This window comes from Schistocerca serialis, chromosome 3 (genome assembly GCF_023864345.2).
Source record: "Schistocerca serialis cubense isolate TAMUIC-IGC-003099 chromosome 3, iqSchSeri2.2, whole genome shotgun sequence".
Lineage (NCBI taxonomy): Eukaryota > Metazoa > Arthropoda > Insecta > Orthoptera > Acrididae > Schistocerca > Schistocerca serialis.
The window spans coordinates 893,615,639-893,640,953 of record NC_064640.1 but is presented as its reverse complement, the minus strand read 5'-3'; the positions used below and the strand labels follow the sequence as shown (position 1 = coordinate 893,640,953).

The 25,315-nt window shown below is 37.1% G+C and overlaps 1 protein-coding gene and 1 long non-coding RNA gene across 7 annotated transcripts in view; one reads left to right on the top strand and one right to left on the bottom strand.

Annotated features, from left to right (window-relative positions):
* The window catches only part of LOC126471137 (delta(14)-sterol reductase LBR-like), an 887,948-nt gene that overhangs the window by 458,046 nt on the left and 404,587 nt on the right, over nucleotides 1-25,315 (bottom strand). For 2 of the 3 annotated variants that reach the window (XM_050099228.1, XM_050099230.1), the window contains one exon: nucleotides 19,212-19,964. The exons of the other annotated variant lie outside the window; for it this stretch is intronic. In XM_050099228.1, coding sequence (XP_049955185.1) covers nucleotides 19,837-19,964 — 128 coding nt within the window. In that variant the 3' untranslated portion in view covers nucleotides 19,212-19,836. Of the gene's footprint in view, nucleotides 1-19,211; nucleotides 19,965-25,315 lie in introns of those variants that run through there. 3 annotated transcript variants of the gene reach the window in all.
* The window catches only part of LOC126471143 (uncharacterized), a 611,803-nt gene that overhangs the window by 468,625 nt on the left and 117,863 nt on the right, over nucleotides 1-25,315 (top strand). For 2 of the 4 annotated variants that reach the window (XR_007586295.1, XR_007586298.1), the window contains exon 1: nucleotides 8,750-8,924. The exons of the other annotated variants lie outside the window; for them this stretch is intronic. This is a non-coding gene — a long non-coding RNA (uncharacterized LOC126471143). Of the gene's footprint in view, nucleotides 1-8,749; nucleotides 8,925-25,315 lie in introns of those variants that run through there. 4 annotated transcript variants of the gene reach the window in all.

Sequence of the window (25,315 nt, the reverse complement as noted above, 5' to 3'; positions counted from 1 at the left end):
GTATATGTCGTCAACCACGTGTTGACAACCTGTATGTGTACATCCATTATGTATATGCCCATACAGGCAAGACATTTTACTTGAAAGTAGCTTGCTCAGTGTTGGCAGATAAATATGATATTGCAATTCATGTGTTATTCTGGTATGATTAATGGCATGGCAGCAATAACGAAACTAACCTAGCAGCTTGAAAATTGCAAAGATATAACAACAAATAAACAAAGCATGCATCATCAGCGTAAAATGACAGTACTCCCGAAATAAAAAAAAATATAACTAAATTGTGGAAAACAACTGACTTACCCCCGTAAATGTGAACTGGGTGTACTGCAGTTTAAACCACCTATACATGTCATGCACTGTAACCCAGGAAAGCAAGAAATCGCTGTACACATCACTACTACGACGGGTTATATTGTATGGTTGAGAGAAATGGGCAAGTACACAGACAATGGATGTGCGCATCTGTGCATTTGAGAGGAAGATTTTAAGGTAAATTTATGGTCTGGTATACAGTACGGAAACTGGAAGATAACAAATACACAATGAAGATCTGTATCAGTTTAAGAAAGCTGATATTGGGAGAGTGAGTGCAAGAAGGAGACTGCAGCAGGCAGGAAGTGTTCTCCAAACAAGGGGTACTCTTCTCCTTCACAAAGTATAAACCACAGCCAACTGGTAGATGTCCAAGAGGTTGTCCGTGAATGAAGTGGAGAGACAGAACTTTAATGACCCTGGCAGAATCAGAGAAAATTGACAGCATTGCGGATGTCCAAGATAGAAGTAAATGGACAAACAAATATTCTAATTAGTCATAATTCATAGACTGGATGTGTTGATCATTTCATTATGTTTAATGGTCATGTATTTGTATATTTTTATCTTCTGACATGGACCTAAATGGCCTGTTATGTGCCCCAAATGATGGCAATGATGAAATTATGCATAAGCAAGACTTGGAGGTCAGGTACAATGAAACATAGTTTACAGACAATCATGTATTCACTTAATGTGAATTCATATAGTTTGATACACAAAAAAGAACAAATACGCTCATAACTGTGCACCCACATTGACGCTGATGTATAGCTACCAAGCTTCAGACGACGTTGTCAGTAATCACCCACCCCGTCACGCTATATTTTAGACATTTTCCATTCCTAAACAAAGAAGATCTATTTAATCGATCATATACTGATTTTTATTTTCATACTAAAATTAACTTTTCAGTGAAGAAAAGTTCTTCAGCCTCAGTGCTACTCACACTTCCAATGAATGTGATCGGGTTCTGCAGTTGATGATCCCCCTGCTCCATCCCCACTTTACTACTTTCTGCTGCCTCCAACATACATTCATTTCTGACTCTATTGTAGGCAAATTAGACTAAATTCATTTCTGACTCTATTGTAGGCAAATTAGACTTTTGCTGATCTATAAAAAAAGCACAAGCTGAATATAAAATCAACATCAGGCATCCCAAATGAGAGTTAAATTAGTGTGCAATGGTTTCTGGCTTTTGCTAAACTTTTGAGGGCTGAAAATCCACGGAATTTTTGGACATTTTTCAATTTTTCACATATAACTAAAAAATTACACATGCCACAGAAAATTTCTAAGACACCAACGTGAAAGAGCCTTAAAAGTTAAAATCAGTTCAGCCATTTAGCCACAGTCGATCGAAAAAGACTGGAATATTCCTAAGCACGAAACTCGAAAACGGTTACTCCAAATGAACAATGTCATGCACGAACGTTGTAGAGCACCATATTCTGCGCAAAAAGAGCTCCTACATTTTATAATTCACTCACTGCTTTGCATAAATACAAGTAAAAATTTGAAAGCTTTCATAGCTCTAAATTCCTGCTACGACTTTTTGTGAAGTCAAATTACTTTTGAACTCTGAATCACCTACATTCATCCAAATATTCAAATTTAAGGGAAATTTAGTTGGGTATCTACCTAGCTAGGTAGTTAACTTTATGTATTAATATTAATTAATTACCACGCCAGACCAAGATGGTGATAAATGGATTTAGAAAATATTTTTAGGTATTATTAATGCACAAATACTTAAATTATTAGGTTTACAACTTTGCTTCCGCCGTTTTGCAATAGACAGCAATAGTAGAAAGTAGTGGTGCAAGTCGTCCATCGTAAGTGTCATGCAGCAAGCTTAGGCATTTGAGAACATAACACCATCAAAATATCAGTCGATTCTTGATTGCATCTAAAGTTATTCTCGACTGAATACATCAACTTATGAGCCCAATTCTCGTCTCTTGCGGGAGGTTTTAATTTTCTGCTTTGATATGAAGAAATCTGCGGCTGAGACTCATAAAAAGCTGGGTAAGACTTATGATGAGATGCCTGTTAGTGCCAGAACTTCGCAGAAAATGGTTTCCATGCCTCAAGAATGGTGATTTTGACATTTAAGACCAGCATGGTTGTGAAAGAGAGAAAGCTTTCGATGCTACTGCAACCGATGGGAACAATCACAGGAGATCGTTATCGAAAACAATTGATGTGTTTGAGCCGAGCACTGAAAGACAAACGGCCACACTACAGCGATTGACAGGAAAAAATGATTTTGCAGCATGACAATGCGCAACCCCACGTCGAAAATCACGTCAATACATACTTGGAAATGTTGAAATGGGAAGTTCTACCCCACCCACTGCATTCTCCAGATATTCCTCCTTCTGACTGCTACCTTTCTCGATCTATGACACAGGACCTAGCTGAGTAGCACTTGCGGTCACATGAACAAGTGCAAAACTGGATTGATTCATGGATCCCCTTAAAAGATGCCCAGTTTATACACTGCGGGATTCGTATGCTGCCCTAAAAATAGGAGAAGGCAGTGGCCAACGATGGCCAGTACTTAGAATCATAAATTTTTGGTAAGTTTTTCACAATAAAGTCTCAAACTTCGAGAAAAAAATGGCGGAAGCAAAGTTGTAGACCTAGTACAATATAAAATTGATGAGACATTTCTACAAATGTTGTTTAAGCAGTTATTGTTTTCTATTTCCATACATTTAGAACATTTAGAATTTATTTCTTTCATATTTTTCTGTGCTTCAGGGTAGACAGTCCTGGGGAGGAAAAGTCACTGATGCCAATACTATAGTCAGTTTGTCTCAAATCAAGGGAGGTGTCCTCTTTTGTCAGAGTATTAAGGAATGTAAGTCTCTGCAATCATTGAATACAGCTGAGCACTTTATAGACACTTCCCTCAGGAACAAGCTGCTTGGCATCCCTTCTTGCACGTGCACGATATTTTGTTGAGCAGTTCCTGGGGTGCTGCTGGTTGCAATGGGTATCAGACCGTTTTTGGCGGTCTTCCATTCCTATGTCAGTAGATCCAGATGATTGCTCTTATGGACCTGCATCAGTAAGTACACCCTGATGGAGTGCTGACAAGCAACAGCTTGAGTCGTAGGCAAAAATGCCAAACTGAAGTTGTTATTTTCCAATAAAGCTCTCTAAAACAGTTGCAGACAAATTTCATTCAAAGGTTTGGAGCTGCAACCCGTATACAAACACACAATGAGCTTCAATCCTATCTTAGTGACTATCAAGAATGGCGTTGGGATCCACGATGTCTGAAGCAACGTGTGGAGGTTTGAGTGTCTTTCTTTCTTTTTTTAATCTGTTTATAAATTTCATTTTGCCCTTTCAGAAAAGTGTAGAAGTGATGTCACAGCCACTGAAGGCATGAAAAATAACACGTTTTTTCACTTCTTCAGAGCACACAGAAATGTTATGGGCGTAAATGAATGTCTTGGTTTCCTTTTACAGGTTTCATGAGAAAGATATTGGCGATGCATTCTTACTGCTCACTACTATCAGCTTTCTGATCAGCCTGTCAGCAGGACCAACAAATCAGTATCTTCCCTGACAGTAAAGACATTGCCTCCCTGTCTGCACTTTTCTATGGCTGTGTCAACAATCAAGGGGTCCATGTCCTCAATGGTCTGTTTGACCTCGCGTAGCTGATGACAATGTCTCATCAAATAAAACAGGAGCAAATGGCATAGCACAGGCTCTTCGGGCATGTTCAGCAGATTTTATGCTCTTCTCAGATCACTCCTTAGGATATCTACCAAACACTATGGTGCAATTGGACCCCAATTGTTTTTTGATGCAGTTCTAGGATGGAGGAAAACCCATCAGTACTCCACACAACTCTGTGTAAGAGGAACACACCGTCAAGGACTAAGTCTATATTGTGTAAATTTAAGACTGACTGGACTGAACAATTTAAAAAGGTCTGATTTTATTTTCTAGTGCATTATTCCATTGTCACAAAAAAAGTTAATGGGTATGAGACTAACTCAAAGGCAAAGCCTGACGTGAGCTGTTCTGGTGACTTCATATAGAAAGGGATTCAACAGTGTTGCATAGGGAAAGTAAATCTGACAACCACAAAGGCTGCACCAGCTTTGGGACAAGCGAGCTGTGGCATTGGTGGGATGGTGCAGGATGGCACATAATTTTGCTGGGAGTCCATCACTTGTTCTTGGATGGCAGGCAAAGATGTGAAAGGGTTACGATATACTCTGTGCACAATATGGCAATCCCCCCGTATGGTGCTCAGACGTGGTTGACAAACTTTGACAATAAGTATCCCATCCTTCACATTCCCATGCAGCCCCCAATGGGTCACTGTCACATCTAAATGCCCCACAAATTGGGATATTCTATAATTCAACCCTGGGGTCAAATGAAGATCCACAATGAGGCTCTTTTCAAACTCTTTCTGGTGCTGATAAAGCAGTCACACAGGAGTCCACAAATTTTCCGTGTCATTCACAGTGGTCAGTCAATATCTGACACTATTTGTGTCCCTTATCCTTTATACACCCTGCAAGGCCTGGTAACAACACTAAAAATGAACAATACTAATGTTCTCTGGTGGCCATTCTGTAGCAAGAATCACAACTCTAATCATTCACACACCCGGCAATGGCACATACGTACATGAAGTTACAATAACATCCAACCATGTCTTCTGGTTGCTTCACTTTTTTGTCACTGAGTGTATTATAGATTGGTTCCTCATAAATAGTCTTTCATTTAACGTAGAACGAACACAGGTAATTCAGTTCTCAAATCTTTAACATATTGCAGCGTGTCAGCAACTGTGAAATGTACAGCAAATAAACAATTTTTTTTTTTTTTTCAGCCTTCAGTTGCAAGGTAATTTTAATCGTTTACCTAGGTTTCGATTCCAGTAATGGAATCTTCTTCAGAACCTATGAATTAAACCACATACGGACATATATTACTCACTAAAATGCATTATCTGTCTAATGATTGAATATTAAAGAAATTGTGATACTTACAAAAAATTAAATTATTTTGTGAGCCAAACACTGGCCATGTCACAGAGTAAAAATTAAAACATTAAAGACGCATAATCATAAAATTATGTCAGTCAAAATTAAAACCATTAAGGCGAATGTAGACGGAGCTACGCCGGCCAAAAATCAGGACGACACGTAAGCGGCTCGAAAACTAGGCGTTGTGAGCAGTTACGCGACGAGGCTCGGCCGCGGCCAAGCGCATGCGCAAGCGCAAGCGCAGGGGCGAGAGACAAACTGTCTCACAATTACTTAGAGCAAATATACATATAAACAAAATGTGACTAAAGCCGTCTTACAATTGGACAAACCTATCTATTGGTACAGCAACATTAAACAATTTACCTGAGAACAAACTACAAAGCCAAGGTATAATTTTTTTTTTTTATTTTTATTTTATTTTTTTTTTATTTATTTTTTTTTTTTTTTTCAATATTATAGTAAGAGGGCGTAGCCTCGCTACAGTAACTAAAAATTAGTGTCAAAACCATGCGTGCTAAGCCTAAAATGTCTTTAACATAAAAACGCCTTAGCAACTACGTGCCATTACCAGGCATATAACGAAATACAAAGACACACATGTACAATCGCATATATAATACAGGGACAAAACAGATAGGGAAACAGCATCGGCCATTCGAGGCGGACTGTTGGTTAACTCCACTGGAGTAAAGGTTGAAATCCTTCGAAATAACTTCTATTTTTTAATTGCAGCTGATCATTAAGTAAGTTGTCTCTATCAATACTAAGATGTTTAAAAATTTGCAATTCTTCGAGGGTGTCTAGCCTACATCCCTTTACTTCATTATGCAACAGCTCTGCGTCTTTTAGAGGCTTGGGAGCATGCGCCTTTTGGACCAGATGTTCAGCAAATGTAGAGCCTCGAGTTCCATCACCGCTTTTTGTCGGCAGATGCTCTTTAAACCTAACAGACAGGGCCCTTCCTGTCTGGCCAATGTAATAAGAAGGACATTCAGCACACGTGATTTTATACACACGTGACAGCGATGATTTATCATTACCTTTATCCAGGGAATGAACTAAGTTCTTTTTGAGGTTGTTGGTGGTAGAGTATGAAACTTTACACCCTAGGTTTTTTAATAAACGACCTACCTTATAGGATATGTTACCTATAAAGGGAACTGATATGTATTTCGTTGCCTGGTGTTGATTGTGAGTGTCTGAACTGGAAAGGGTGGTAGTCTTCTTTCGTGTTTTTTTATTGAACAACTGTCTCACTATACTAGGATTATATCCATTATTCTGAGCGATGTTTTCGAGGACTTGCCAATCGAGGTGGACCCCACACCCGTGATCCAAAAAGAGATAAGGTCGGCTCTTAGCAGTACAAAAAAGTTAATCGGCGAGTTTTATAAAAAATGCCTTATAAACATGAATCCGAAACCACCTATTTTGAGAAGCCAGTTTAAGGTTCATAAAAATTCCCATCCTATCCGTCCGATCGTTGACAGTACCAAAAGTGCATACCACAAACTAGCTAGGTTCCTACATCGTAAATTGAAAGAGAATTTTGTGTTTGAAAAAAATTTCTCCGTCAAAAATTCGGTAGACGTGGCCAACAAACTTAAAACTTTAGCCTGTTCTGACATCACAAAACTCGTATCATTTGATATTAAAAATTTATACACTAATGTACCCGTTGAACAGACGATGGACATTATAGAAACCAATTTGCGACACTATAAAAAATTATCGGCCCCTGAGATCGATGAACTAATGGTTCTGTTGCGCACCACCCTCAAGTACAATTATTTCTCTTTCAATAATAAAATATATTCGCAACCCTGTGGTCTAGCGATGGGCAGCCCGTTAGCTGGTATCATGTCAGATATTTTTATAAACTCTATGGAGCAGATGTTTTTTCGGAATTATCCAGATTTGGCAAATAATTTAATATTCTTTGCGAGATATGTAGATGACTTGCTGTTTGTGTTTCAAGGTTCCCATGAAGAGCTAGAACTGTTATTTACCACTTTCAATAACCTACATGAAAAAACCAGTTTCACGCAAGAAAATCAGACAGCTGATAGGACCTTAAACTATCTCGATCTGACTCTATCCATTATTGGCAACAAAATAGAGTTCAAAATTTTTCGGAAAGCAACCTATTCCGACATCATCATCCCAGCTGATTCCACCCATCCTCAGGCCCAAAAAATGGCCTTTTTTCACTCGAGTATCCATCGAGCTCTTTCCATTCCACTTTCGCCAGTCAACTTACAGAACGAATTAAAAGTCCTCGAAAACATCGCTCAGAATAATGGATATAATCCTAGTATAGTGAGACAGTTGTTCAATAAAAAAAACACGAAAGAAGACTACCACCCTTTCCAGTTCAGACACTCACAATCAACACCAGGCAACGAAATACATATCAGTTCCCTTTATAGGTAACATATCCTATAAGGTAGGTCGTTTATTAAAAAACCTAGGGTGTAAAGTTTCATACTCTACCACCAACAACCTCAAAAAGAACTTAGTTCATTCCCTGGATAAAGGTAATGATAAATCATCGCTGTCACGTGTGTATAAAATCACGTGTGCTGAATGTCCTTCTTATTACATTGGCCAGACAGGAAGGGCCCTGTCTGTTAGGTTTAAAGAGCATCTGCCGACAAAAAGCGGTGATGGAACTCGAGGCTCTACATTTGCTGAACATCTGGTCCAAAAGGCGCATGCTCCCAAGCCTCTAAAAGACGCAGAGCTGTTGCATAATGAAGTAAAGGGATGTAGGCTAGACACCCTCGAAGAATTGCAAATTTTTAAACATCTTAGTATTGATAGAGACAACTTACTTAATGATCAGCTGCAATTAAAAAATAGAAGTTATTTCGAAGGATTTCAACCTTTACTCCAGTGGAGTTAACCAACAGTCCGCCTCGAATGGCCGATGCTGTTTCCCTATCTGTTTTGTCCCTGTATTATATATGCGATTGTACATGTGTGTCTTTGTATTTCGTTATATGCCTGGTAATGGCACATAGTTGCTAAGGCGTTTTTATGTTAAAGACATTTTAGGCTTAGCACGCATGGTTTTGACACTAATTTTTAGTTACTGTAGCGAGGCTACGCCCTCTTACTATAATATTGAAAAAAAAAAAATAAATAAATAAAAAAAAATAAAATAAAAATAAAAAAAAAAAATTATACCTTGGCTTTGTAGTTTGTTCTCAGGTAAATTGTTTAATGTTGCTGTACCAATAGATAGGTTTGTCCAATTGTAAGACGGCTTTAGTCACATTTTGTTTATATGTATATTTGCTCTAAGTAATTGTGAGACAGTTTGTCTCTCGCCCCTGCGCTTGCGCTTGCGCATGCACTTGGCCGCGGCCGAGCCTCGTCGCGTAACTGCTCACAACGCCTAGTTTTCGAGCCGCTTACGTGTCGTCCTGATTTTTGGCCGGCGTAGCTCCGTCTACATTCGCCTTAATGGTTTTAATTTTGACTGACATAATTTTATGATTATGCGTCTTTAATGTTTTAATTTTTACTCTGTGACATGGCCAGTGTTTGGCTCACAAAATAATTTAATTTTTTGTAAGTATCACAATTTCTTTAATATTCAATCATTAGACAGATAATGCATTTTAGTGAGTAATATATGTCCGTATGTGGTTTAATTCATAGGTTCTGAAGAAGATTCCATTACTGGAATCGAAACCTAGGTAAACGATTAAAATTACCTTGCAACTGAAGGCTGGAAAAAAAAAAAAAAAAAAAAAAATTTGTTTATTTGCTGTAATTCAGTTCTGTACAAAGTAAGATATAACTTCATCCATAACAACAAAATGCAGGGGAACTGTACTAAATAAAAATGATTGTTCAAAATTCCTGGGTTTGCATACAAATCAGAACTTAATTTGGAAATCATATGCTGAAGATCTTCTCAGATGCTTCAGTACAGCAACATCTTGACTGATTTTGGTGACGAAAACCACAAAAAATTAGCCTACTTTGCATACGTTCATTTGCTGATGTTATATGCAATAGTTTTCTGAGCCAATTCCACACATAGGCAGAAAGTATTCATAACAAAGAAATGAGTTGTAAGTATGTTCGTTTCGAAAATTAAGCATACTAACAACCACTTCACAATACATTCCCTCTCTTATAAAGTTTATTGTGAAAAATTGGTCATTATCTGAAAATGATAATAGAATTTTTAAGTATGACTCTAAGAACAAAACTAGCTTCCACTACCCAGAACCTAATATGTAACTATGCAAATATCTGACCGCCTCCCTTGTTAAGAACAAGTGCTGATATATATGAAAGTTTTAAGAACAACCTGAAGTCATTTCTATTTGACAACTCCTCCTACTCCATAGATAAATTTCTGAGTAGACAGTATGTAAGTGGTTGGCCTACACTTGACAAATTTTGTTGCAGATTAAGAGTTAAACTAAAACCTAGTTACGTAAATGACCAGTTATCATGGGGAAAGTGCATTTCATTTGTGAACCTAATGACATGTTGCACATCATGCTGAGATGTCTGGAATATGGGGCATAGAACATGAAAGAAAAGTGGCTACTCCAGTAGCAGTGTGCTTCTGACATGCACATGGGTTTCTTATATGTTAGATAAACTCTTCCAAGAGTGCAATGCTCAATTATGTGCTTTATCCAAAGAGAGGAGTATATCCATAACATTGATAACAGAGACCATTCGTCCTTGCATATCAGGAAGAGGAAATGTTAAAATGTCTCAAAATTCGTCTCACTTTTGAACTGTAGTAAAACCAGGAGTTCACAGTAGCGAATTTTTAATTTCTCATTGAGATATAAATCACAAGGATAGGCTATGCACTAATGGTGAAGGTGTATTCATTTCATCAAGAACACAATCATGTCTAGTGAGGCTATTACCAATCACAAATAACTACATCTTACAAATTAAAGTCCCCTGCCATGTTTTTCTGTCTGTATGTGAAGGCTAATCTCAGGAACTACTGTAGAGATTTGATACATTTTTCACTAATAAGGGACACTGATTTATGAGGAAGGTTTGGGTATATGATTTATAAATATTTCACGCAAATTGGCTGAACTATGACAATGTTCGTTAATTAACTCTTGTCTCCTGAGATGTTTCTTGTCATGTGCTGTTTAAATGATGTAAGTTACACTACAATTTAGAGTTAATATACAGGTAACTCATATTGTTCTCTGAATTTTAATCGTAACTCAATGCAATGGCCTGTAGACAACATTACTGCTATGGTAGACAAGTCACCTGGCCATTAGGGATCAGAATTGAAGAAAGTATGAGTCAAATGTTGAGGGTTGCACACCTTACAAATCAGGTGCCACTGTTACATTACTGCCAGATTGGCTTCTTCCTACCCAATGCAGTTGTACTAGTATGATGAATCTGAGAATGGTGGCACTGCAATCATTTTCTACTAATTGACTCGTTCTCGCTTTCTAATGAGTGAAGGGATGCAAGACAAGTTACAACTTACTATGAAAGTGGAGTGCACAATCTTGCTGTTGTAATGTAGCACTGATGGGGCGAAATAAATGATTGTCGGTATCAGATGGCCTGTAATAAAGCTGTGTTTTGTCAGGCTGTGGAGAGTGCATGACGATAATCAAGTGATTGAATGTACACAATTGCAGATGTGTTCCATTACAGGAAGAGTGACATCCACAGAAAGTTTGATGTTGCAGTCTTCCCTTCACATGAAAAACATACAAAGTTCATCCAATGCAAATGTTATGGTTGTATTCTTGTTTACTCTACCTCCACCATGAGAAACAAATGTGCTCTGTGAAACAAATACAGTTACTTACATGTTGCAAATAGCATTTGAATAGTTCTTTTACCACAATTATGTGGAACGAGTCATTTACATGCTATGTATACATGATTAGTGTCAACATTAATGAACACATTATTATAGTCCTATTCGTGCAATTACACTTAAAAACCAGGGTTTTTTCCCTCCTGGCTTCCAGTTTCAAAGTAGAAATTCGCCAGTGGAATAAAAGGAGTTATCCAGGAAATATGATTTTACATTAGACTTACAACTTTCTTTGCTACCTGTCAGACGTTTTATGTTATTGGACAACTGCTACATACTGAACTCCATTCAGAGCCACTGGCAGCTTTAATAATGGATAAAGGTCATTTCCCTCTAGTTTGGTAGGTATGAACATCACTGTTCTTCTCCAATTGTGATGGGATATTTATGAGGAATTTGATTAGCAAATATATGTATTGTGACAGTGCAGTTAAAATGCCTAAATCCTTGAATATGTACCTACATGACGTCCATGGGCAAACACCACATATTATTCTTATTGCTCACTTTTGTGTAGTAAATACTTTCTTTGTAAGTTATGAGTTTACCCCAGAAAATTATTCCATAGGACACTACTGAGTGTGCATATGCAAAATATGTCAGGAGGTTGATTTCATTTATTACCAAGATTAGCAATTGTACGAAGAACAAAAGTAGCTGAACTTCATGTCTGAGAAGCTGAGTAATATGCTTCTCCCACTTCAAGTTTTCATCAATATGTACACCAAAAAAATTGGAGCATTTTGCCCTATTTACTGACTACTGTTCACGTGCTACATTAATTGTTGGTATGACTGTTTGTTGTACAGAATAGAATGTAGTGGTTTTTTTTTTTTTTTAACAATTAGGGAGAGTCCATGTTCTGAGAACCACTTTATAATTCTTTGGAAAATATCATTTACTGTTTCTTGTGTTGCTTAGCCTCTAGTGCGATTTATTATAACACTGGTATCATCAAGGTACAATGTAACGTCACTGTTATCTCCCTGCCACCAAAACCACATTACTTGTGTATTCTTTTAGTCATGGTATCTTGCATTTCTGGACTAACAGTGTTTTGTGCAGCTTATAATTCGTTTCTGCAACTTTTCCAAAGACTGCTGTGAATTTAGCATGATAAATAATCAGCATTTCGACAATAAACTTCATCCTTGTGCCCTGTTTACTTGTACTGTTTTCACACACTATGTAATGTGTTGCAAGTGTATGTATAAAATAAATTTACAGCAATCTTTTTTTTATATAAATAAAAATACATATACATGTATTCTCTCCTCCTCCTCTCTCTTCCCCCCCCCCCCCCCCCCTCCCTCCCTCCACAAGTTATACCCTGGATAAATCACGTTAAAGGATTTAGAAAAGGGTCATATAAGTCCATCAGAACCTGTCAACAGAAACTCACATAGACAAAAAATTAGCAAATGGGAAAGTCACCACCTGACCTGGGAGACGGTGGAATAAGGAATGTAGTCTACTCCAGCAGCCTTGCTTCAATCTACCTCTCTATTGCTTTGTAAAACTCTTTTTGCAGTATTGTACCTCCCACCTGATCCTCACCTTTGTCCTGTTTTACACACACACACACACACACACACGCACACACAGCGTACTTTTCTCTCTTTTCTATGCTGATAGAGAAATCACTTGTACTTGACAAGACTCAAACACCGAGTTTATGGTTATAAATGGGCAGTGCCAGAGACTCATCAGAAGCGAGTATATATCAAACAGTGTAACCAAATGATTTTATAGAACTCCAGCCTCAAAAGCTGCAGTGGTGGAATATTTCAGGATTGTCCATTTCGTTCAACTGACCTTCCATGTCATTTACTGTCTCTGATACAACTAAAATGTCAACAGCAAACCTTGAAGTGTTTCTTTTCCTTGAACTTTAATTACTTTCTCCAATTTTCTCCTTTATTTCCTTTACTACTTGTTCAATGCACAAACTGAATAACATGGAGTTAGGCTACAATCTTGTCTCCCTCCTTTCTCAACTACTACCTTCCTTTTATGTCTATCAATGTCTACGAGTATAACTGCTCTCTAGTTTCTGTACAAATACCTTTTCTTGTGCCTTTGTCCCACATCAGTGTAGGGTCGGCATGGTTATTAGTGTGTGTGGCATGGTTAGTTTACGGTGGCTGGATGCCCTTCCTGTCATCACCCCTTTATCACCTGAGACAGAATGTTTGTACTGCAACTATCTGCTTGTAGTGTTTTTCATGTGAAACAGAGCAAAAATTTTCTGAATGTTTGCCAATGTAGTAACTAAGGTGGGAATTGTGTACTAGCCCAGTACCGGGGTAGCACACCTAAATGTCGTGAAAGCATCGCTTTAAAAGACGCACGGCTATCCAGGCAGGTAGTCCAGTTTCTGTACACAATGTAGATAATCCTTCAATCTCTGCATTTAATGACTTCTACCTTCAGTATTTCAAAGGGTGTTTTCTAGTCAAAACTGTCGAACTCTTTCACTAGATCTCTATGTGCTATACACTTATGCTTGCCTTTCTTCTACCTTTCCTCTAAGGTAAGTGAGAGTCAGTATTGCCACTCTTGTTTCTACATTCCTCCCAAATCCAACCTTATCTTTCCCAAAGTCAGCTTCTCCAAGTCTTTCAATTATTTTTTAAATAAATCATGTCAGTATTTTGCAAAACAAGACTTATTAAAATGATGGTTTGGTAATATTTACACTTGTCAGAACTTGTTCTTTTTGGAACTGGAAACACTACATTCTTCTTGAAGTCTGAAGGTCTTTCACATATTTCATTTACCTTCCATACCAGGAGGAATAGGGAATGAGGTCTACTCGAGGAGCCTTGTTTCAACTTATGTCTTTATTGCTTTCTCAAATTCTTTTCTCACCGTTGTACCTCCCATCTGATCCTCATCTATGTTCTCTTCCTTTTTTCATAACTTGTCTTCAATACGTCTTTTTCTTTTTACATAGTTCTATATTTTCCTTCCAGCTTTCAGCCTTTCCTTCTTTGCTTAATACTGGCTTGCCATCTGAGCTCTTGATATTGATACAGCTATTTTCCTTTTCACCAAATATTTCTTTTATTTCCTATAGGTGACATCTATCTTTCCCATAGTCATGCATGCTTTTACAGCTTTGCATTTCCCCTCAAACAATTCCTGCTTTGCCATTTTGCACATCCTGTCAATCTCATTTTTTAGGTCTATGTATTCCCTTCTGCCTACTTCATTATCTCATGTGTTATCCAACAATTTCTACTAGGCCTCATCTTTTTGCCTCTTTGATCCTCTGTTGCATTCACTATTTCATCTCTTTAATTTGCCTTTTCAGCTTATATTGTAGTCCCTTCTCCTGTTAAAGTCAATTGTTGCCCAATGCTCTCTTTGATAACCTCAACTACCAGGTTCTTTTAATTAATTTTTTAATTTTGTGCAAATTCTTCAGATTTAACCAGCTGTTCATAGCCAATATGATCACAGTCCACAAACAACCCTGGAAATGGTGCGGTAGCGTTCTCGCTTCCCACGCCCGGGTTCCCGGGTTCGATTCCCGGCGGGGTCAGGGATTTTCTCTGCCTCGTGATGGCTGGGTGTTGTGTGCTGTCCTTAGGTTAGTTAGGTTTAAGTAGTTCTAAGTTCTAGGGGACTGATGACCATAGATGTTAAGTCCCATAGTGCTCAGAGCCATTTGCACCATTTTGAACCCTGGAAATATATTACAGCTTAAAACGTGGTTTTGAAATTCTTGTATTACATAATCAACCTGGAACTTCCAGGTGTCTTCAGGTCTCTTTTATTCTTTCAAGCGGTATGAATTATTAAACTGTCCTCTGTGCAATATTCTACCTGGAGGATTCCCCTTTCATTCTTTTCCCCCAGTCCTTGTCCTCCAACTGTTTTTCCTTCTCTTTCTTTTTCCTACTATTGAATTCCAGTCCACCATCACAATTAACTTTTTCTTTCCATTAACTATCTGAATAATTTCTTTTATTTCATCAACTGCAGTATATAAACTTGCACTGCTACTGAGGGTATTGGCTTCGTGTCTATCTTGGCCTTGGTAATGGGCTCACTATGCTGTTCATAATAGTTCATCTGTTCTTATTCATATTCTTCAGAAATATTTGATTTTGGGTTGATAATCCTTTACTCACATCATCAGAAATACTGTTCTTCCTGTCACTACAGTTTACAAGTCCAGCTACATCTAACTTCAACCTATACATTTCTCTTTTTAAATTCTGTAACCCAGTTAACCAACTGAGTCCTCTAACATTCCACCCTCCAAGCTGAATAGTGCTAGATTTCTTTTTCCTGATGACAATGTCCTCCTGAGTACTCCTCACCTGAAGATCTGAGTGGGGACTATTTTACCTCTGGAATACTTTATCCAAGAGGGTGCCACAATTATTAAATCATATAACAGAGCTCTATGACCTGAGAAAATTTAATGGCTATAGCTTCAAACTGCTTTCAGCCATCACAGTACGAACACAGCAAGAGCCTATTTGTTAATATTAGAATGTCATATCAGTGAATCCTCAAGACTTTTCCCCTTCAACTACTAGAAAAGGCTTTTCCCCTTCTTCAAAAACCACATGTTACTCTGACATCTTGACTGATACCCATCTGTTGTGGTTGCCTAGTTGATTCTTCCAATACATTAACAACACATTCGTCATTTGGTTCTTGGAACAACTCAACAACATTAGCAGCAACATCTAGTTCAGAGAATGTAGAAAAACACAACACACTGCTATTTTTTGACATCCTAGTCCACCACAAACGAAACTGATGTCTTGGCCACAGTATCTACAGAAAACCTGTGCACACTGAGCTGTACTTGGATGCCATCAGCCATCACCACCCAGCATAGAAGCACACTGTGTTACAAACATTGAAATATCCTTTAATTACAATATCATAGCCAATAACTTGTCCCATGAGATGAGACATCTATCTGAAGTCTTTAGGAACAATGGTCATCAAATAAAGGAAGTGATGTCACGCAAGAACTGCAATAAGACCACCAACAAGAAGTAGGAAAAGAAACTTGCTTTTCTGCCAATCAGTACTCCGTGTCTGGCAAGATAAGCCACCTGCTGAAAAGTCACAAAATCAGACCAATTTTCGGGCATTCATAAAAAAATACGGACAGTACTGAGACCAGTTAAAGGTGTGGCAGGTCTCAGAACACGCGGTATCTAAAAGATACTTAGAGAATGCACCCAATATTTTGTCAGACAAACAGTGTGCATTGTAGAACAATGCAAAAAAGAGAATTAGATTTTGTTGCCTACACTACCCTGAAAAAACTGCATTAGCTGAGCATGCTCTAGAAAATTGTGACCAGATCAGATTTGATAAAACCTCTATCCTGATTCACACTAATGGCTTCTGGGACTCTTTAGTTCAAGAACCCACTGAAATAAAAACCACTGACAACACCCTTAAAGGATGGTTAGCAGAATCACAAATTGAAATTCAAGGTTTTTTCCATGTTTTCAAGGTTCAGTTTTACTTTTTATCAATCTCTTATTTTTGTTTTAGTATATAAATAATACTGCCTTATAGTCTACTTCTTATCAAAATATGTTTGTAAACATTCAAATTTTCTAAAGGTGTTTGTCTGTCAGTGTTATAAAGGGTGATTCTTATTAACATTTAAAAAACCCCGAAATGACGTAGATGACTCTGAGACAAGTAATTTAATATGAGACACATGGGGTTGCAAATGTCAGAATATACCCCAAAATTGGATGACAAACGCTGAACACGTGACATCACCAGATGACGATGATGTACGTTGCCGCACGTGAAGGCGTTGGGCTTGTCAAGCCTACTCTCGCTGGTAAAGGTAAGTGCTTCACATCACTCTGCTAGTCTACTCATAAATGTAACCCGAATCATTGTAGTCTTGTATAGCTACTACCAGCACTATCATATCAATTGGATAATTCAAGAATGAAAACAGAATAGCCTAGTGGAGCGATATGTAGCACTGCCACTTTTCGGTGAAGGTAGGACTGACAAGCCCAACTGCTGCACGTGCTGCGAGGTACGTCATCTGGTGACTTCACATGGTCAACATCTGTCATCCACTTTTCAGGTATTTCCCGACATTTGTGGCCCTCACGTCTTATATTCAATTATTTGTCTCAGCATTATCTACATTACTTCAAGGGTTTTTAACTGCTAATAAGAATCACCCTGTATATCAAAACTGAAAATAATAAAGGAAAAAGCAATGCACTATACTCGTTCACCAAGCGTCTAGATTTAACACACAGCATTTCTTGTTATACTGTACATAAAACAATTTCACGTAAAGTACTTAATTTCAATATTGTTTTATTTCATTAAGCTGACATTCCCAATACACTCTCGGCCACACCTTCTCAACTTTCAAAGTTGTGTTGCGACAAAATGAGAAATGAGAACACGGAAGAAAAATTTTTTGTGCCTGTTTTATTAAGAAAAGAAAATATTGACTTTAATTTTTATTATGAAACAGTAATAATAGAGCAGAATATTTTAAATTCCAGGACTCCATTTGAATTTCCTGACTTTTTTCTCAGGTTATGTAAGATGCCCGGCAGATTCAGAATTTTCAAGGATCACTAGCTACTTAATAAAGACAGCAGCCTGTAGCTCAGCACGGCTTGCACCCAGAGAGCATGAGGTTGAAACGGGCACATCGAATGCAGAGTTAACATGTGGCAAGGTTGTGAGCACCAGTGATATCACAGCCAGCAGCTACAGTATATAAGGGCATACCAGCAGTCAATCTACAGTCATTCAACTTGACAATGGAAAAGAAGTGCTTGATCAAAAGTTAGTGATGTTTTAACTTCAATGGCTGAAAGCACAAGAACATTTTATTCAGTGTTACTGCCATGAGACTAAGCTTTCTTGCACTATTAAGTTTTGTCTGTTGGTTTCCCTACAGTTTCTTTTGTATGGACAGTGTAGTAGTCCATTTTTCCTTTTACAGTATTCTCCAAATGGTACCATCAAACCAAGCTGGGTCTTTGCCATATTTTATTACTTTCCTTGATACGTATTTATGCAAACCATGTTATATTAATGCACAATTGTTCCCCATATTCAAGATCTGAAGTAAATGTTCTCAATTTACCCTTTAAGTAAGCTGATAGCCAGTCACAAATACTTTCCTAACTTTAGTTATGACCTTTTTGCTTTTGGTGATCATTGTTTCTCATAACACCATGGTCACTTATCCCTCTCTCACTGATGACACAAAAAGATTGGTTCTGTTTGTAGCCACGAGGTCTAAAATGTTTCTTTCAGCTGTGGGTTGTTTGTCTAGTTGTTCAGGGTAGTTGTCAGACAATGAAGTCTGAAATTATTTTGCAGCATTGTTTGTCCTTATTGTCAGTAACATTAATGTACATTTTCCCAATTGATATTGGGTAGGTTAATCACCACCTGATACCACCATTGTGTACTTGGGAGTATTTCCATGATATCAAGTTTAGGCTACTTTGGATAATGATATGATCAACGAGTGTGGATCTGTTGGTAGAAACATCTGATTTATAAAAGAAGTCAATCAAACCTGATTATTCCTGTCCATATTAGTTTGCAGTCCAATTTATTTTAGACTCACTGGATCTAATGTTTCTGCTTGTTACAACAAATGCTCCTTCTCCACGAGATTATAATCTGTCTTTCCGATTTGTGAACACAGATTCAAATATATTTGTGTAATTGCGTAGCATTAAGTTCTTTAAATATTTGGAAGGTGTACAAATTACTGCTGCTAACAAAAAATTTAATTTCAAATGAGATGAATATCAAACTAATGATGGGAGTGGTCATTCCGTGCACACATTTAGTGTCCCATTTCACACAGCTGGGAGACACACAGATCATATCAATGCAGTTGACTAGCAACCTTTGAAAGAGCAAAGGCTTGCCATTTGTCTTTCTTACAAGCAGTCTTTACACTAAAGTGGAGTTTCCAAAAACAATGTTAGAATACAGGTAATATTTAAATACACATACACTCATTTAACCTAAACCTATTTATTTAAACAACACAATTAGAAAATAATTACAACAAAAATACAGAAAATAACCAAATATAAAATACACAGCATGAAATGATATTTGTTCAGTTCGTGCCATAGTCTGAATGGCGTTTATAACATATCAATCAGTAAGGGCTTTAATTTGTACTCTCATAAAGTGATACGTATAATAATACTAATAATAACACTGTAGAGTGATACGTATAATAATAATAATAATAATAATATTAAGTAATTAACTATAAGTACTAGCCAAAGACATATTTTTTAAAAAATTACTGTTTTAACAGTCTTCTTAGATCAATAAAAACTAAACTTGCCACAATAAATGTTGATGCTCCTATAATCTTTCAGATTACATAAAAAGTGCTACATAAAGATCATTTGTAATTTTAGACCATCTTAAAATCTTTGAAAACTCTTTTTTAAGAAAATGTATGTGCTCAATTGCTAAACAAAGACAGTTCAAATAGTGCACAGTAGTTATCACAAAAAAAAAAAAAAACATTTTATAAATGATTCCATATTTGAACATGGCAGTTAGCCCCATATTCACAATCATTTAGCATGATCTTGTTTCACACGAGTTACTGAGAATTACAGCTTAGTATTGTTTGGTGTTAACTTCACCTGCTTGATAGGCTGCTGAACGTTTATATTCCCTGAAGGCTCTTGAAAGCACAGTAACTGTAAATGCTGATGGTATTATGAAAATACCAAGGTAAGTGGTACCTGCAAGAAATAACAGCTATAAAATGAAATGTCATGGTGATTAAACTTGGCAACAAGCTTAACATTTGAAGTTACAGCTAAACACATTATAAAGGAAGCACATTAACGCCAAGAACATTAACATGCAAACAAATGTATCTCACTTGATATAAAATGTTAACATACATAGTAAACAATAGATGCATTATGCAGAATGATCAGTTTATGGTTCATTGCTTACAAATGAAAGTGAGATACTGCGCCTGTACTTCTTTTTCATGATTAAAAAAAGTGTTTACATCATTCATGATGCCTATTAAGCAGTTAAGTGGTGATGAGAATGGCAAAAATACAGTTGACTGATACTGTATACTCAACATGGAAAAAGTATTTCCAGCTTTGAAAGATTATAGAGAACACAGAAACAAACATACTATCTACTAGAAAATAGGGTTATGGGACAGCTCCTTTTATAAGGCTATACCTTATAGGTATTAGAAGTCCTAAAAGACTTATCTAGTTTTATCAGAATACTAGAAGACATTAAGAGTTCAAACATTATGACCTAACTGCAACAAAATGACTTACTCTGTGGAAACTAGCGCCAGTTATAAAAAGACTGATCACATGCAAACCAACCTATTTTCTTCAAATATGATATTATCAGTACTATGAATAGAAGAAACAAGGCAATGAGGAAACTATTAGTCCTAGAAAGAAAATGAGGAACACCATTCCCATATAAAGTTTTATGTATTTCAATTTTGTACTGGAAAGCATTTTTACAGGAATATGCAGTTTTTAAGTTATTCTAAAAAAAAAAAATTACTTTTAACTGCACCCCCCCCCCTCCACCGGTGGGGATTTTCAATATGTTGTTCATGACACATCCTCCAAACACTGTACAAAAATTTGCAACTACACAATTTTTTTTCTCCTAATTTTTTGTTGCTGACTGATAACAATATCAAAAAAATTTGGATTATTATTACAAGGGAGACAGGACAACCAAGAGTACAGGATGACGGCATTACCATCAAAGTGAATGGGAACTTGATAAATAACAAGCTGGAAGTCAAAAACATTTTGAATAATAATTTTTTAAATGTTGTAGAGAAAATAGGATCTAAATGTTCATTAGAAGAAGCAAAGCAGTTAATGGAAGAGGCCTTACCCACACCATTTGATACAATTGAAATTCCACCCACCTCTCCTCCTGAAATTAGGAAGATAATAAACACTCTTACGAATAAAAGCTCACATAGAATTGATGGCATTTCCAGCAGGATAATAAAAGCTTGTTCCTAAGAGATAAGTGGGATTCTTAGCCACATATGTAATAGCTCCCTGAAGAAGGGTATTTTCTCAGATAGACTGAAGTATGCCATTGTTATACCACTGCATAAAAAAGGGGATACATCTGATGTCAACAACTACCGCCCAATCTCTCTTCTGACTGCCTTATCCAAAATTCTTGAAAAAGTAATGTATTGTAGAGTAGCTTCACACCTTTGTAAAAATAAAGTTTTAACAAAATGTCAGTTAGGTTTCCAGAAGGGTTTTTCAATGGAAAATGCTATATACACTTTCACTAATGAAATATTAAATGCTCTGAGTAACCGGAAGTCACCCGTTGGGATTTTTTGTGATCTATCAAAGGCTTTTGATTGTGTAAATCATGGAACACTTCTAGATAAGCTCAAGTACTGTGGTATGAATCGAACAGTGCTCAAATGGTTTAAATCATACCTAACTGGAAGAGTGCAGAAAGTTGAAATAAACAGTTCACATAATATGCAAAAAACTGGTGATTTCTCAAACTGGGGAACAATCAAGAATGGGGTGCCACAAGGTTCGGTCTTGGGTCCTCTGCTGTTCTTAATATATATTAATGGCTTGCCATTCTATATTCACGAAGATGCAAAGCTGGTACTTTTTGCCGATGATACAAGTATAGCTATCACACCCGACAGACAAGAATTAACTGGTGAAATTGTAAACGATGTTTTTCAGAAAATCATTAAGTGGTTCTCTGCAAATGGGCTCTAATTAAACTTTGACAAAACACAGTATATTCAGTTCCACACAGGAAATGGAATGACACCATTAATAAATATAGACTTCGATCAGAAATCGGTAGCTAAGGTAGAATATTCAAATTTCTAGGTGTATGCATTGATAAGGGGTTGAACTGGAAAAAACACACTGAGGATCTGCTGAAACGTTTGAGTTCAACTACTTATTCTATTAGGGTCATTGCAAATTTTGGCAACATACATCTGAGTAAATTAGGTTACCACACCTATTTTCATTCTCTGCTTTCGTATGACATCATATTCTGGGGTAACTCATCATTGAGTAAAAGAGTGTTCATTGCACTAGAGCGTGTAATCAGAATAATTGCTGGAGCTCATCCAAGATCCTCCTGCAGACACTTATTTAAAGAACTAGAAAGCTTCACTGTAGCCTCACAATATACATATTCACTTATGAAATTTGTTATTAACAATCCGAAGGAATTCAAAAGTAATAGCAGTGTAACGGCTACAACACTAGGAGAAAGGATGATTTTCACTGCTCAAGGTTAAATCTAACTTTGGCTCAGAAGGGGGTAAATTATGCTGCCACAAAAGTCTTTGGTCACTTACCTAATAGCATCAAAATTCTGACAGATAGACATATAGCATTTAAAAGGAAATTAAAAGAATTCCTTAATGGCAACTCCTTCTACTCATAAGATGAATTGTTGGATATAGTAAGTGGGTAATTTCCTAACACCCAACAAAAAAAAAATTTAAAAATACTGAGTGTCATGTAATATTTTGTCTAATGTAATATCTTGTATAGACACCTTTTATTAACCTGACACGTTCCACATCATTACGAAATGTCGTATTCATGATCTATGGAACAAGTACTAATCTAATCTAATCCAAACTATTGGAGCTGATACGTGTAACAGACACTTGAGAATGGCTACACAGCCAAAACTATGTAGTACTGAAACATATAAAATAAAAGGGTAGTTTAATCCTAACAATGGTGGCCAGCACAGCAAATTGACAGCATTCAAGTATAATAATAGTTGCTGTCTCAAGCTTTTCATCTATCATGCTGTTATTTATGAAGAAATTTGATCTGGTAAAAATTACCACAATATCTGACTAGATCTCGACAAAATATGTCAAGCACAAAGACTGGCAACTTGCTCATAATATCTAAATACAAAGTGGTGCACTTCGTGGAACATAAACATGTGATATCCTTTTAACTATAAGATTAATGAGTCACACCTTGTCAGTCATATCATAAATGTGTGTGCCTTGAAGGCTATGTGAGCAAGTGCCAGACAGTAAATCCAAAGGTCGAGCTTTCAAATCTCAGTAAAGTCAAAGAATTTTTCCTGCCACTTATCACTTCTTTCATATCTAGCAATAATTTGTTAAAGTGAAAAATACCAAATGGCACCACAGTTCGGAGTCCACCTGTATCTAGTCATCTCAAAGGTCAGAGGAGGCCAAGAGCATACTATCTACAATATGACCGTGCCTAATGCAGCACTGAATTGTTTGAAAAAACCTTCGTGATGAGGACTGCTTTAACTCTCCATGCCTTTTTTCCCCTTTCCTCAACAATATGTAGAGATGTGCGACAGAACAACCACTTTGGCTCAGTTGTAGTTGAAGCAAATCACAGGCGATAGTTAACTGATAAAACACTGGGAAAACACAGTTTGCCTACAAAAGAGGGGACTTAAAATACACTTTTATGCCCTATACTTGAGTAATATTCAAGTGTATGGAACCCATATCAGGTTGGACTTACAGGGAACATCAAGGGATGGTGCAAATGGTTACAGACTTTTTATGTGTAGCAGAAAAAAAACCCTCAAAACACACAAAATCTTACCACTCTCAATACATGGATAGAATACAAGAAACTTCAGTATATAGTATGGTAAAAAGTACCCTCTGTCACACACTTCACAATAATACACATACGAAGTGTGTGAGAAGAGCAGTGAGACTGATTTTTTATCTACCAATGTTTTCATTTTTTTTTCTTTTTTTTTTTTCTTCAAACGACAACAATGTCCCCTTCAAAGTAGTTCCCTTTGGCAGCTATACATCAGCAGAGTTGTCATTCCCAATCCTGCAAGCAGTTCCAAAAGGCTTCAATTGGTAGGGCCTTTTTTTAAACAGTTTCATCACATTCGTTTGAATATTCTTGCAAATCACAAAATGACATCCTTTTAAGATATTTTTCAATTTCGGGAGAAGAAAAAAGGTGATAACGACTCAGATGAGGCAAATGAGGGGGGGGGGGGGGGGGGGGACTGTGGAACAACAAGAATGCCTTTTATGGTAAAAAATTCCATGATGGAAGTGGTCATGTGGCTTGGGGTGTTGTCATGTTTGCTCTTCAAGGTGAGGCCATCACTGAATTAAAGCCACTTGTCACAATGATACACTGTGAGTAAATGTGTGTGCATCGGAGATAAGACAGTCGGCACAAGAGCACACTCATAGATTTTTCATTAGGCTTCTCACAATAAAAAAATTGCTGAGTCAACAAATCTAATGTTCTAAGGAATCATGTGGTTAATTATTAAAATGGATGAAGTGAATCTAATGTGCTTAGGAATCATGGGGTTAATTATTAAAATGTGTGAAGTGTTGGAATGTCAGACAGCAAAGACTCAGAACAATAATTTTTCTGAGAGCGCAGACATGAAATGAGTAGTTTCTGTTATTTGCCGAGGTGCGAACTATCTCCTCAGCTGAGCATATTGTCTGCTAATTGTATTTCGACAGATTTCTTGATCACTGAATACCAGTAGGATGAGGCTGTGAACAGTATCTTGACTTTCCCATAATTCATGCAATGGCCAATGGAAATACAATGGTCAGGCATTGCAGCTTTGTTGGGCTGTAGAAAGCAGATATATAGCTTGTGTTTGATGCAACATTCTTGCACAGAGCATATTGTTTATTCTATGCAACTTTTAACATGCTGACAAGGAATTTCATAAATTCGTAAAAGCAGATCATCTTTCACAGATCCAGGAAGAGCTGCCATCTTGGCTGGTGTGTGGAAGATCACACCCACTTAATGCTTCTTTATTATTCTGCCCATACAGCATTTGGATTGGCAAAAGTGATCACTGTCATAAAGACTGAGGTATAACATCAATTGCAGTGATGCCATGAGATTGAGGGAAGAGATCGTAAGTTTAATAGACAAAGAAGTGTCATGGGCAACACAAATGTGGGTAGGTGCATTGAAGAGACAGAGATCAAGATGATGAAGTAGTTCGTGAATCAAAAGTCTGCTACCAAACCAACACAGTACTACCCTCCACCACTTACCTC